At 53.2% G+C, this 14,894-nt stretch overlaps 2 protein-coding genes across 2 annotated transcripts; both read right to left on the reverse strand.

Annotated features, from left to right (window-relative positions):
* Positions 1-479: 479 nt before the first annotated feature.
* On the reverse strand, positions 480-7,308 carry CRYGS (crystallin gamma S). The gene is made up of 3 exons (XM_027715626.2): positions 7,288-7,308; positions 2,692-2,934; positions 480-807 (listed from the first exon to the last, which is right to left on the reverse strand). Exons 1-3 carry the CDS (start codon positions 7,306-7,308, stop codon positions 535-537), a joined length of 537 nt encoding a protein of 178 aa, XP_027571427.1. The 3' UTR covers positions 480-534.
* Positions 7,309-8,681: 1,373 nt separating this feature from the next.
* TBCCD1 (TBCC domain containing 1) lies at positions 8,682-14,540 on the reverse strand (the record flags this gene model as incomplete). The annotated part of the gene is made up of 3 exons (XM_027715625.2): positions 8,682-9,517; positions 10,104-10,266; positions 13,999-14,540. Coding segments are annotated over 2 exons (672 nt in total), but the record flags the coding sequence as incomplete, so codon positions are not given.
* Between the last annotated feature and the right edge of the window lie 354 nt (positions 14,541-14,894).

A 14,894-nucleotide genomic window follows, 5' to 3' on the forward strand; every position in this document is an offset into this window, starting at 1 on the left:
GCTCCCACCCCCACATTTTCCCAGTCCTGTGGCCCTGTGCATCATGAGAGGGACACACTCCTCCAGTAACAGGACAACTGCTGCCTACTCAGGGTCTCCAGGGGGGCACGTGGTATGGATGAAAACCTCATCCCTTCTCCCAGGACAGCGTGGAGCAGCAGCAGAGCCAGCAGGGAGTCTCCAGGGACACGACAGACTGAGCCACCCACAGCCAGCCCTGAAAACTGGGGATGCGTGGGCCAGTCCAGTGGAGCACTGGGACAAATGCTGGGGCACAAGCTCCAACTTTGAGATGGCTTTTTCCTCGAGAGGAGCAGTGGGATGGAGGGGATTAGGGGCATGGAGGAAGGGGATGGCAGCAGAGAACACTCTGGCTGGCGGGGAGTGCTTTGCTTGCAGCGGGCTCAGCTCCACCCCGGCCCCCCAAAGGCAGGAAAACCCGCGCGCAGATCCCGGGAATGAGCAGGACAAGGAGGAGCTGAGCGACTCAGTTGTTTATTGGGGGGTTGTGGCAGCCCAGCCCACGGGCTCGGCTCACTCGGTGATGCTGCGGAAGGACTGGACGGCGGGACTGGCCGCTCCCCACTCCACGGGCTTGCGGTACTCCCCCTTGGGCAGCAGGTACTGCCGGCCCCGGTAGTTGGGGTGCTCGTAGAAAACCCAGACGCCCTCCAGCACCCTGCAGGCGTGCACCTCACGCATGTGCCACTCCTCCATGACAGAGGGGCAGTCTTCGGTGGCTTCGAACATCTGCCCCCCGAAATCGCCCTTCTCGAACACCTGGATGTGGCCCCGGCCTCCACTCGGCTGGAAAAAAGGGAGAGAAAGTCATGGAATCGTGGAATGCTTTGTTTGGGTTGGAAGGGACATAAAGATCAAGTTCCACCCCCTGCCATGGGCAGGGACACCTTCCACTAGCCCAGGTTGCTCCAAGTCCCATCCAGCCTTGCCTTGGACACTTCCAGGGGTGGGGCAGCCACAGCTTCTCTGGCCAACCTGATGACCAAGTGTGGGAGGGAGGTATCCCCATGTCCTGGCTCTGACAGTCACCAGCACGTGGGAGCAGAGCTGGGGTACAGTCAGACTCAAACACAGTCAGGTCCAAACCACCCCCCAGCACACCAGGCCAGGGCTGAACAGCTCGTGTCAGACCCCAAAAGCACCGGAGGGAGGCAGGGGGGTAAATGGTGACGTGCACAGAGGGTACAGAAGCACCGAGCCAGAGCAGAGCAGCTCCAGCTCAAAGCCCATCCCGGCCCTGGCTCCGCAGGGAGGAGGCTGCAGGCAGGGACAGGGATAAGGCCAGGTCAGCAGTGCCGGGATCACTATCCCGGGCAGGCTTCAGCCCTTCAGCCACCCCCTGTGAGCGTCTGGAGAGACAGACCCCCCCTCCATGCCCGGCTCCTCCAGCAGCGAGTAGTTTAACGAGCTGCTGAGCCCAGCGGGGCCGTCGGGCAGCAGGGTGGGTGTTTCCCGCCGGGATTGGAAGCGCTGCTCCGCCCCAAGGCACCGCGGCAGCTTTTAATCTGCAGCTGTCTGGACACCCCTTCCCCCGCCTCCCCGGCCGTCCCAGCCCACTCCCTCCTCGCTCTGCGGGGTCTCAGGGTCTCCCCCAGGGGAGGAGGGAAAGCCAGGTACCAGGTGGATGTGCAGGATAAGGCTCCCACATTTCATCCTGCTGGGGGAAGCTGTGTTACATCTCCCACGTGTGTTGGCTCCATCTCTTATGCCAGATCAGTGCTCCGAAGGGGCTGGAAACTCTCCCTGCCCTCTGCAAAGGGATTTAGACTCGGCTCAAACCCACAACAGGCTCAGAGAGTTGTTAGACCCCCAGATAGAAAAGGAAAACCCCTTCTGAGCTTTGAGACCTGTTCCATGCAGTGGGAATTCGTGGCTGTGCTCCAAGCCAGCTGCACACAGATCACCAGTGTCTGTCCCACTGCTGGCAAAACCTCAGCAGCAACACCAACCCACACTCCATCCACACTGCCAGTTCTAAAGGGTGCTTCTCCCCTGAGGTTTTCCAGAAGGATCATTCCCTCTGCTCCTTTCTCCCCATCATCATTTTGGAGGGGATGAGCACAGTTCCTGTGCTGCAGCTGGGAAACACACTCCTAAAACCAGGAGATGCCAGGCTGCTCCAAGCGTGCCCAAGAGGGCTCCAGGCATCCCTCCCACTGCTGGGCACTCCAGAGTTGCTCCTGGGACTCGTCTCTCCATGCCCAGAGAGGTTTGATGACACTGAGAGCCAGTTCCCTGTATCAGAAAGGAGCCTTGGTTTGTCAGAGAACAATAAACTGGTCCTCAAAAAAAATGCTCCTGCAAAATCCACATCCCACTGTTACAGGCCTTGTGCCCACCATCAGTTGGATCAGTTGGCAGCACACCAGGGAAAAGGCAAACCTTGGAGCGACCTGCCTGGACACCGAAGTCCCTAAAGGAACATGCAGATGAAACCAGGCTGATGTTCCTATGGAAACCCACCCCCACTCAAAGGGATCTGCAGTCCAGAGCGGGAAAGATTTACCTTCTCCCCTCACCAAACACTTTGCCGTTCCCAGGGCAGGACTGCAGGAACAAATCCCCCACAGCCACCCTCTCCACGGGTCCCCAGGAAGATGGGGGCCACCCACGTGAAACCCTTCCCTGATAAATAAATCCCCCCAGCCGTCGGGCAGAGGCGACACTCACGATCTGGATGTACTTGCAGGAGCCCAGGCGGTCGTTGAGGCCCATCCAGTGGTGGTAGTCGGGGTACTCGCCGTGTGTCAGCACGTACATGTTCCCCGCGTAGTTGGGCCTCTCGTAGGCCACCCAGGTGCCTCCATCCACACGGATCGAGTTGCAGCGGCTCAGGTAGGTGTGGAAGTCGGGGCAGTCGCTGTCACACTCGTAGTAGCGGCCGAGGAAGTTCTTGTCTTCATAGAAGGTGACCTGAAACAAGCAGAGGAAGGGAAGTGGGGAGGTTCCTCATCCCAGCACATCCCTATTCCAGCCTCATTGTGGCGCGAAACGTCTGAAAACGGAGCCCTCAAGATGTCAAAAATCATCAGGGCCAACCCCTGAGCAGGACCAACTGCGGGCAGTCCACCAGCCTGGCCCCAGCGCCTCCGGCCCCCACTGAGGTCTTGCCTTTCCCAGCCCCTCATTCTGTCCCCGTCACAGAATCACAGAATAAGATGGGTTGGAAAAGACCTCCGGGATCATCAAGTCCAACCCTTGATCCAGCACCACAGTGGTTCCCAGCCCATGGCACTGATGCCACATCCAGTCTCACCTTCAACACCGCCAGGGACGGTGACTCCACCCCCTCCCTGGGCAGCCCATTCCAATGGCTGAGCACTGTCTCTGTGAAAAATCCAACTCAATGCTCCTTTGGTGAAATTCCTGTCCTGTTTCCAGCAAAACTCTATTAAAATAATTCCCTCCCACCTCCTCTAGATCAGGAGTTACTAAATTCTGGCCAAGGGAGTCATGAGAAGTCATTGGACTGTACAAAGCAGCATTTCTGGGGACACGAGTTAGTGGTGGTTCTGGCAGTGCTGGGTTAACAGCTGGACTTGGTGACCTTAGAGGGCTTTTCCAGCCTTCATGATTCCATGATTTCCTTTATACTGGCTCACCGAGTGTTGGCAGTGAGACCTTTCCTCCCAGGCCATGCCTTCCAGCCCATTCTCTTTGTTCCTGCTCCAACAACCCACAACTTCCCTTCTCAAAACTCACTGCCAAAAGCTGGACATCACACAAGCTTTGCCTGTGCCAATAGAAACTAAAGGAGCATTCCATGGACATGGAATACCAGAGATCTTTGGACAACCAAGGATTGCATTTGCAGTTGGCTTGTTCCGCTGCAAGCCCATAATACAGCTGACAAATTCCCAATCCATCACCACATTTGTTTCCCAGGAGCTGCTCTACAGCCAGGCTGACCCCAAAGCACCTTGTTTAGGGACATTTTATCCTGACTTGATCACTGTTTGGAAATGATCTCAAGAGCTGGTGAGCAAATGCCATTCCTCTCACCCAAGGCATCACCCAGACAGCCCTGGAGAGGCGACCCCTTTTTTCCTTAAAAACCCCTTCATGGAATATTGCCAAGCCCTAGACCAGACCAGTCCTTTCTCCAGCCCCATTTTTAGATCATCTCAGCTGACAATTGTTCATCAAGAGCTGCTCTTTTCAATGAGGGTTCCTGAGCCATCATGTCTATCCTGACACATCCCTTGCTTGCTCAGGACACCAGATGCTCTAGAGATCTAAACACCCAACATTCAGTATCCCACAATCCATTTTCCCCATGGTTTTTCCACAGCTTGAGTATTAAGATTTCTTTTGCTCCTGGCTGGTTGTACCTCACCCATGGTGCTTTGGCTACTGGTAACAGCCCCGCTGTTAAAAACATCATTCATTGTCATGGTTCCAACCCAAATCTGGGACAACTCGCTTGCTTTTTATTTTTAATCATTTATTTTGTATTAAGAATTAAGTCAGCCACAGTTTTCCTGGAGCTGGTTGGTCAGGGTGTCTCACCAGCCTGACTAGGTATCTGGGGAGTCGGACTGACCCTGCCAGAGGATTCATGTCAGTGGACATTTCTTGGGATAATGTTATTTCCCTCACATTTTCCTCTTAATTTCAAGGACTGATCTCCCATCACGAAGCAGTTGGTGAGTACCAAACAACCTGTCCCCACATCTCTCCCTCCTGAGCCAGCTCTTCCCACCTTCGTGCAACAGAGAGCTGGGAATCACCACCACCTTTCCTGCAGGGAATAAAGGCTGTGACAGGTGTGCACTGCAATGCCCAGTTCCTGTTTTCCCACACTGCCACTCCTGGGCAGCTGACCACAGCCAGGCCTTCCCGGCCACAACCCACTGCCATTTTCCAGGTCCTGCTTCTGGATCTTTTTCCCCAGAGGCGTCATCTGGAAAATCTGCCGGCATGACCCAGAGGTAACCCCAAAAGCCCTGTTCACGGAGGTTCAGCATCAGCCTCTTCCTGAAGCCAGGGGTCAAGGAAGCCACAGCATCCCTGTAAAACCCTGCAGGGATCCATCTCTTCCCGGCTCAGCCATTATCCACCACTAGGATGCCTGAGGAGTTCTCCCCCTCTCCAAACTCATTCTCCAAGCTCTGATCCACAGTCCCACCCTTGTCCATGCAGAGTGTCCAGCACTGTCGACGAGCTCTGCCCAACATCTGTAAGACCATGGGTCTGGTCTCCAGGCAGAAGGATCCCTGGAAGTGTCCTTCTCCAGGCTGGATGAGGCTCGGAGCAACCTGGGCTAGTGGAAGGTGTCCCTGCCCATGGCAGGGGGTGGAACTGGATGGGATTTAAGGTCCCTTCCAACTCAAACCATTCCAGGATTTAATGATGTTCCTTCCCCACCCAGCCTAATGCAGCCAAAGTGGACCTTGGCAAAGCTCCCTGGTGTTCCCAGGAGACCATTTTCCAAGAGCACATCGAGGCTTTTCCCACAGAACCGTGACCAACCAAAGCGCTGCTCCTTGGTTTATTCTGGGAATACTTAAGGAGAGAGGGAATCCTGCCCACCCATTCTCCACCACAGCCCTTTGCACACACCCTCAACCCGTTTCAGACCTTCTCATCCCAGTTTTCCTCGGGGACTCAGGCACAAAAGGAGCAGGTTGATGTTTTCACCCATAGAATAATGACACAGTTAGAGATTTCAATTCCAGACTCTCACTCCCAGGCAAATCACCTTCCTTCAGTAAAACCCTCAAGGTGCTCTGCTTATATTTAACCTCTCCCTACCCAAACCTTCCCCTTTGGGGCTTACCTGGCAGGTGCCACATTTGCCAAAGCAGATGTTCCTTATGGGAGTAAAACTCTTACTCCCTAGGTCACCTCACCTCAGTTATCACATATTTCTTCCCAACAGCAGCTCAGCTGGAAGGAAACTCTTAAAACCAAATCTAATAGTGCCCATTGCCTTCTGTGCCAGCAGTGACCCCTCTCCAGGGCAGATCACTCGCTGAGGTTCTGAGAAATGGTGTATAATTCTCTCCTTTGTGCTTTTCTTCTCCCTGGAATGTGCTAAACAAGAGCATGGAATAGAGAAAAGATAACTCCTCCTGGGCATCTTGCTGCATCTCAGCAGCACATAATCCATGGATTCCTGTGGCACACAGGAGGGGACACAGCTTCGGGCAGACTGTGCTCAAGGCTCTCCAAGGGACGGGAGACTCCAGGATGGAGCAGTTACGATTCCCCCACACTTATTTTAGGCACAGGGACAGAAAGACTGTACCCCTGAGACCCCAGAGCCACCAGTACACCCTCCTCAGATCTCCAGGCTAACAGCCAAGCTTTGTGCCAAGGGCAGAGCCGAGAGGAACGAGGAGAAGCCGAGACCGAATCCGGATCTTCCAAAGCATCGCCTGGTGCCTGCAAACCCACTGTGCCTCCCACATCCCCTTGGGTCTTCCAGCCTCCACAGGTTACAAGGAATCCAACCCAAAAGCAAAACTTAGAACCTCTGCCCACAGCTTCTTACCAGGTGTTTGACATTCCACGGGGGAAACTGGCCACCATTCCGAGGCTCTCACCCTCCTTCCCTGTCCCAGCTGCTCCTCCCTGCCCGGTCCCAACCCTGCCACGAGGTCACCAACCAGCTCTGCTCAACTCAAGGCTGAGGAACACGGCACCAGAGCTGGATCCCCACCTGACACAGCACTCCAGCTGAAGCTGAGCCTCCTGATCTACCTCCTTTTCTGGTTTAAATTCAGCCCTGCCGATTCCACCGAATCCCAAGGCCGGTTCACATCCCTCAGGGAATGCTATTCCCTTTGGCGCCACGGCCATCGTTCAGGAGTCTTTCTGTTGCTCCACCATGGAAGGGGGATGTGGCAGCTGCTGCAGCTGTTGGGAGTCAGGTTCTCCCAAGGAAGCCTTCCAGGAGACTCCGCTCTGCAAACCCAGTTCGTCGCATTCCCTGCGGGCCCAGCGCCCTCTGCCCCCAGTTCACAAGGCATCGGCTCCTGCTGATTTCAAACCACTTTAACATATCCCCTCACCAGTTACTTGCACTCAACTCCATCCTCTGGCAGAGCCCCACCCAGAGGAACCAGCCAAAACCTGGGAAAAGACTTGGGAGGGGCTCCCCTCCACGTGAGGAGGGATTTGAGGCTTCTCCTCTTGCCCACCCACTGGCAGAGGGGGAAGCTGTCAGCAGAGCAAGGAAAACAAAGTTTCTCCACAGCTTACTCCTGATAAATTCTGAGCTTTTATATCCAAAATGATGAATATAACTGCAATTCAACTTACCTTGGTTCCAGCTCTGGACATTTTCCGTTCCAGCCAAGCTCCCCTGTGCCGGAGGAACGTCAGGAGCTGTTACAAACAGCCAGGAGCCGAGGTGCCCTTTTTATAACGGGCTTGTTTTAAACCAGACAGCCGCTTTGTCATGAGAATAGGATCCAAAAATTGAGTCAGTGATTCTGAGGCTATAGCCGATTTCCAGAAAAGCAAACAGGATTATGGAATAAAGGAAGGCTTCGCCATCCTCCCTTTGTTACCATTTGCTGAGTCAGAACACCAAAACTCTGCCAAACGCACTCAAAACACGCAGCCCCCTGCCAAGCCCGGGAGCACGGGGGGCAGTTTGGCTGCTCCCTCCCTTCCCAGCTTGTCAAAGCAGAAAGAACCCTCGTTGGATCGAAGGGATCACCCCCATTCCTAAGGAGGGGACACAGTATTTCTCAGGGAATGTTCTGTGCAGCGAAGGATGCAGTTAAGGAATAACAAACACGAGCTCGGGGCACACGCCACAGGCTTGCAAAGCACAGCCCTGCACTGACAGACTGAAAGCTCTCAGTGGAAACATCTGTGCAGCTTTCCCCAGGACACCCTCAGCTTGATCCACGGTGCTCCAACAGCACCTGACACAGAGGGAAAGAAGGATGCGTGGTGAGTGATCCCACACATCCCACAGTAAAGAATGCTGCCCAAACTCTTGATTGTCTCTGCAGGTGCCACAAATCCAACTCCAAACTCTCCCCCCAGCACCCAGAGGCTGGAGCAGAGGCTGCAGCCACGCTCCGGGGGCGGGGAGGCCGCGGCTGGCTGGCTGACACACACCCACCCCCCCGCCAGGGCATTATGAAAAACCACCTCTGCAGCTATTCAGTGCCCCAGCCCAAAGGCTTAGGGAGACAAAGGGACACGAATTTGGCACAGCAGCGCCCGAAACACGCAGCCCCTCTTTCAAATCTGTCAGGACAAGCACTCTCGCAACAGCAGCTCTGCTCAATGCGAGCAGATCTGAGAGCCCGGGGCACACATGCCCAGAGCAGCTCCTCTTCCCATTTTAGGTGCCTCCAATCACCCACTGCTGTTGCTCTCGCTTGAATTTATTCATTTTTGAACCCAAATGCTGTTTTATGAAGATCACAGTTCAAGCACGAGCCAGGTCCTATCAGTAGGTGTGGTCTCTTCGCACATCCCTCCTTTAAAAGTTGGTTAAATCTTATAAACTCACCTCACGTGAATGTAATAAATATAATAAACTCACCTCACCTGCCAGCCCAGAAGCCAAGGGAGACCTTCAGAAGGATTCTGAAGCTGTGCACACAGAGCACTGTGCCTTCCTCTGGCTCTCAGCTTGGAGAGCTCTTCCAAAGGCACCACCAGCTGCTGCTTCCACTCATCCATGCAATGCCTTTCCCTGTTTTCTGAGTTTATTTAGGTGCTCAGCTACAAGTACATCTCCTATAACAGCTCCCACCAGCACAGGAGAATGGTGCTTAGCCAAGCTGATATTCTTTATGAGAAATATGGAAAGCAGCAACAGTGTTTGTATCAAAACCCTGAGCCAGGGCAGCCTTCGAACTCTTCAGCTCCATGGCTGGCAAGAAATCAGGATTTTTCTCTCACTGACTGGTTCCCATTTCATTAAGATTAAAGGTGTTGTGTCTCTCTAACACCCACTGTACAGGTAACACCCCTTCCCTAGGACAGGTGCCAGGTTTATCCAAGAACTCTGGTTTATTGACATTTGTCAAAACAATGCAACCATGTACAAAAGTTCATTCCACAAAATCCCAGCGCTTACAAAAGTTCATCCCGTAAAAACCCCATCACTTAATGCCATCTTCATATTAAAAAAACCTACCAGATTGCATTCATAAAAAAAATCAAACACTTCTTTTTCACATTTCTAAAAGCAGTGCAGCTGGTTTGTACCGTGAAATGCAGGTGATGCCCAGGGCCCTGCATCCAGCTCTGTCCCAGCATCCCTGGTGTGCTGGACACCTGCACACATGGACACCCACCATGAGGACAGCTCTACAACAAGGCACAACTCATCATCCTCCAGTGCCATCTCAGTCACCAACAGGATAACTACAGCACACTCCCGGGAAGGCAGCAGTGATCAGGAATCCTAAAGCAGCCAGACAGTGCAAGGCTGGGTGTTGGATCCAGCGGGTCCAGGCAGGACGGCCACAAAGTCTTAATGAGAACTGGGCTGGGGGTATTGCTGCCTGTTCCCTGAGCTCTGGAACAAAATAAAAGGAGCACATTTTACTCCCAACACTAGCAAAGAAAAAGGAATTCAAAGACCAAATCAAAAATAAACCAACTTTCTAATGGTTTGAAACATGTCATGGCAGAGAAGCGGGATAAGGGCAGATCTCCAGCTCCTAAACCACTTCTGCTCAGGAAGAGACACTACAAAGCAAGAATTAGCCAAAGTTTCACTGTAAGAATTAGCCACAGTCTCACCCAGTTCTCTTTAGCAAAGGTGAGATGGGTAAATAGACATCAGTCCACACAGTTCCTTTGAAAGAGCAGTTATTCCAACCAGCTGGACATCCCGTTATGTGCAACATGCCCATGTTGTGCCTTTACAGATGTCTCCAACAAACCAAACTTAACAACAAGGCAGGTGCTGAGGACACAGATTTCCACTGAAAAAGGGGGTTTTGACAGCAAAATAAGAACTAAAACCAAATGCAAGGCTTTGGGGAGAACATTCACTGAACAGCCTCCTGCTTTTTGTGCCTCTGCCTTGGCTGTGCATGCAAACACGGCACAGTTCCTGTACGTAGAGAAGAACCAGGAGGAACAGGCCTTTCACTCACCCTTCCTCTCCTTCTGTGCTGAGGAATGGGATGTTATCCTGCTGCCTGCTTGGATCCCATGGCAAGGGGGACGAGGCTGTCCAGCTGCTGCCGGTTCCCCGTCTGCACCAGCCACTCGTAGAATTTGTTTTCTACCAACGCCTGGAGCCGCTTCCTCTGATCCCTGAAGCCAAAAGATCAACAGGGAAGTATGGAAAAATCACATTTATTTATAGTGTTATGCTACTGCCTCACCTGCACTACCCAAACAAGCCTCCAGATATACCAGGAAGAGCCAGGCTTGGCTCCTGAACCCTCTGGACCAGGAATAGAAGGTTTTTACCAAGGGAATATGATGATAATAAACCCTAAAGGCAGAACTTGGTGGAGTCAGAGGGGCCATATAAACTTCCCCATCCCACCAGCACAACCACCCTGCTCCACAGGGCTACCTCCACTTAGCTCTCAGAGCACAGATTAAAAATTGTCTGAAAAGGGAGAAAAATGAGTATTAGTAACCAATGGTTAAGCACTAAGGACTCAAAATTCTGTTCTGACAGCACCTGGAAGAGAAAGGATGGAGATCGGGGGAAAAAATGCACCTATAAACACCCCTCAAATAATTCCTGTTGCTGGTAATTAACTTTTGGGGTGGTTTTGATAAGCCCAGCAGTCACAGGGTGTTCCACAGCTCAGGCTCCCTGGCACTGCTCAGATGCCCAAGAGTATCTCCAGAACAGCATCCCAGCCCTCTGGGATCAGCTCACCTCTGGAATTTGTTAAGCCAAAAGTGGCACAGGTGTTGAGCAGCCCCTGCTGGACTTTTTCCATGAGTTTACACAATTCATTTCTGAACACCAATAAAACGTGAACATTTTTTAATATTCTGGAGATTTTATGTGGGTTTGCTTTGAACCCATTCCTAATTTGATGTGCTGATCCCATCCTGTACTGGGAAAAGCAGGAAACCAGCTCCAGAGGAGGCCACTAAGATAATCAAACTGATGGAGCAGCTCTGCTGTGAGGAAAGGCTGAGAGAATTGGGATTGTTCAGCCTGGAGAAGAGAAGCTTCAGGGGGACCTGATTGTGGCCTTTCAATACTTGAAGGAGCTACAGGAAAGATGGAGAGAGACTATTTCCAAGGGCTGGAGTGACAGGACAAGGGGAATGGCTTCCCACTGCCAGAGGGCAGGGTTAGATGGGATAGTGGGAAAAAACTCTTCCCTGGGAGGGTGGGCAGGCCCTGGCACAGGTTGCCCAGAGAAGCTGTGGCTGCCCCTGGATCCCTGGAAGTGTCCAAGGCCAGGTTGGATGGGGCTTGGAGCAACCTGGGCTAGTGGAAGGTGTCCCTGCCCATGGCAGGGGGTGGAACCTGGCTGGATTGTTAAGGTCCCTTCCAACCCAGGCTATTCTATGATTCTATTCCTTTTTGTCCCCCTCAGCTCCATGTACCCAACCCTTTTTTCCAAGTTAAAGGCTGCTCTTTGTACAGATTCCATTGGAGCCATTCCCCAAAAAGCAGGGTTCTGGGACAGAACTAACCCAAATTCCTCCTCAGCGAACACAAAGGCAGCCACTTCTTTTTTCCCTTATGGATTTATCTTCTCCAAGTGCTTTTTCTCTACCTTGATCTGCTACTGACCCTGAAAGACTTTCTGTCTGACACGCTTGGAAAATGAATAAACAGGATTTTATGCTTTTGCAAGTTGCTCCTCAAGCTGTCTTACTGCTCCTGTCTTACTGGGGTTTTACTTTCAGCCTGGCAGGATTTACATTCTTTTTTTGCCCCACTTTCCTCATTCAGACAACTTCAACTTCTTGAGAGACGTCTTCTTATTTCTAACATTCCCTTTCACCTCCCGCTCAAGCACGGCGGCTTTTTCCTTTCTACAAGCCCGATATCCTGTTTGCTCTAAGCTTCCTACTTGTCTCCCCAGTTGTTTCCCTGCCTGCAGGAGACAAGAGAGACATTTTCCACTGTCAGCTGCCCACTTTCTTTTCAACAAGCTTCTAAACTTGCCACAGTTTTCCCCCCCTTTTATGGAATAAGCCACTCCAGGAGTGAGCTCTTGTCTCCTGCGACTGCAGGATGGCAACTCTAAGCACATCATCCCTGTTTCCTCACAATTCTTTAACAGGAAAGTTCTGACAGGCCAAATACCTTCCCAAAACCCTGGGGGGGAAGAAGCACCCCAGCTGGAGGGGGAAGCACCTTGGATGAGCTGATGAACACAAGGGATGACTCCAGCCTCTTTGCTCTCTGCTGTTCTTGATGACTCAGGGCTGGGAGTTTGAAGGTTTTCACACCTCTGTCCCCACCTCTGGGTCAGGACTGCTCTGCCACCCTCCTCCTGTAGCAAAATCCTGCCCCAGAATCCTTTCTCTCTCCCAGTCTAGAGTTCTTTCAAATTTCCCATTCCTCCATGCTCAGCACAGAGGCACCTGGATTTCAGAAAGGAACACAGGAAGCGGAGGGAGCTCCTCCAAAACCAGGAATCATCAAATGGGTCAGAACTCTTCAGCCTGGTACAAGGGGAAGCATTGACAGTTTGCCTCCTATTCCATGTTTCCCAGGGATAAACCCCTCCCAGATCACTGCTATCAGCACTCAGTCACACCCTGGTACCACTCAGCAACTGAGCACAGAACAGAAAAAAACCAACACAGTTTAAGCTCAGTTTAGGGAACAAAACTTGTTCTTATCAAGTCTTTACAAATGGATGTTTGAAATGGGGGTTTCTATCCCCAAAATGTGCTTGCAAACAAAGCTGGGCAGAGGATTCCATGGGATCAGCTCAAGAGGAATTTCAAAGTTCCTGTCCCAGACTGATCTGCTGCCATGATCCACAGGCACATTCCCAGCTCTCCTCAACAAGGGATGGGACAGTCATTTAAAGCTTCAATCCCAAGGTGAAGGGGGGCTGAGAGGGACTCCAGGCAGCTGCAGGACAGTGATGTGGTTCAGGGCACACACCCAGCCCTGCCCACAGCACTGGCAGCAGAACAGAGAGTGGGGAGGGCCCAGAGTCATAAACCCTCCCTGCCAGTGTGGATCCCTGCCCTCAGCCCTCAGCAGTGTCCAGGAATGCTTTCCCTGCAGCCTCACGAGCCGGGAAAATGCAACCATGAGAAAGCACCTCCTTCAGAGCAGTGTGGGCAGCAGGGTGAGGGAGGGGATTCTTCCCCTTTACTCCACTTGGTGAGTCCCCCCCTTGCTGTGCTGCCTCCAGCTCTGGGGTCCCAACATAACAAGGATGTGGAGCTGTTGGAGCAAATCCAGAGGAGGCCATGGAGATGCTCCAAGGGCTGGAGCCCCTCTGCTCTGGAGCCAGGCTGGGAGAGCTGGAGGTGTTCACCTGGAGAAGAGAAGGATCCAGGGAGACCTAAAGCCCCTTCCAGAGCCTAAAGGGGCTCCAGGAGAGCTGGAGAGGGACTTTGGAAAACAGCCTGGAGAGACAGGACAAGGGGAATGGCTTCCCACTGCCAGAGGGCAGGGTTAGATGGAATGTTGGGAAGAAACTCTTCCCTGGGAGGGTGGGAAGGCCCTGGCACAGGTTGCCCAGAGAAGCTGTGGTTGCCCCATCCCTGGCAGTGTCCAAGGCCAGGTTGGATGGGGCTTGGAGCAACCTGGGCTAGTGGAAGGTGTCCTTGCCCATGGAAGCAGGTAGAACGACACATCCTTTAAGGTCCCTTCCAACCCAAACCATCCTGGAATTCCATGACTCGGAGCTACAAGTGTGAGCATTCCCTTCTCACTTTGCCAGCCAGGATTGCTAATGACTGACGCCCCAGAACTGGCCTGCAGGACACGGCTCGCCCAACCCAACCCCTCCTTAAAGCATTTTTATGGAACCACATCACAGGAAGCCTCGGGAATGGCTGAGCTCAGCCAGCCCTGCCGGGCACAGCACTCACCTGGTCAGACCCGCCTCCTTCACCGCGCGCTGCCACACCTGCACCCGCTGCTCCCGCTGCCTCAGAGCCTCCTGGTACTCCTGGGGGAGCCCCCCCGGCGTCTCCGTGGTGTCTCCTTCCATCTCAAAGGGAATCACGAAGGTGTAGAAGTCCGAGGGGGGCAGGAGGCGGAACACGCCCGTGTCACTGCTCTCCCTGCACACCAGCATGGGGCTGTCCCAGTAGTTGGGCAGAGTGGCCAAGCCCACCTGAGCCATGTGGTCCTCCAGCATGGGGTAGTGGGTGTGGAAAGGGGCAAAGCTGACCGCCTGGTTCCCCGAGAGGATGAGGGGCTGGGTGGGTGTCAGAGTGTAGAACGTGCAGCCGGTGGTGGCTGCCAGGGACAGGCGGTGGCAAACCACCATGACCCTGACGCCGTCACAGCTCTGCACGTGCACCGACGTCTCCACGGGGCCCAGCACGAACGTGCTGCTCCGGCACTTCTCGATGGTCACGGAGCTGCCAAAGAACCACAGCACAGTCAGGGCTGGAAGGGACCTCTGGAATCACCCAGTCCAACCCCCCTGCCAAGGTAGGGTCACCCGGAGCGAGTGACACGGGAACCACGTGGGTTTGGAATGTCTGCAAAGAGGGAGACTCCACACCCTCCCTGGGCAGTTCCAGGGCCCTGCCGCCCTCCATGGAAAGATGTTCTTCCTCATGTTGAGGGGGAACTTCTTGTGGTTCAGTCTATGGCCATTGCTACTCATCCTATCACTGGGCACTACTGGGAAGAGCCTGGCACCATCCTGACACCTACCCTGGAGATACTTATATGGATTGATAGGAACCCCTCTCAGATATTTGTATGGATCAATGAGATATTTGTATGGATCAATGAGATATTTGTATGGATC

Source organism: Pipra filicauda, unplaced genomic scaffold (assembly GCF_003945595.2).
Source record: "Pipra filicauda isolate LSUMZ 115617 unplaced genomic scaffold, ASM394559v2 scaffold905_size54825_pilon, whole genome shotgun sequence".
Taxonomy (NCBI): Eukaryota; Metazoa; Chordata; class Aves; order Passeriformes; family Pipridae; genus Pipra; species Pipra filicauda.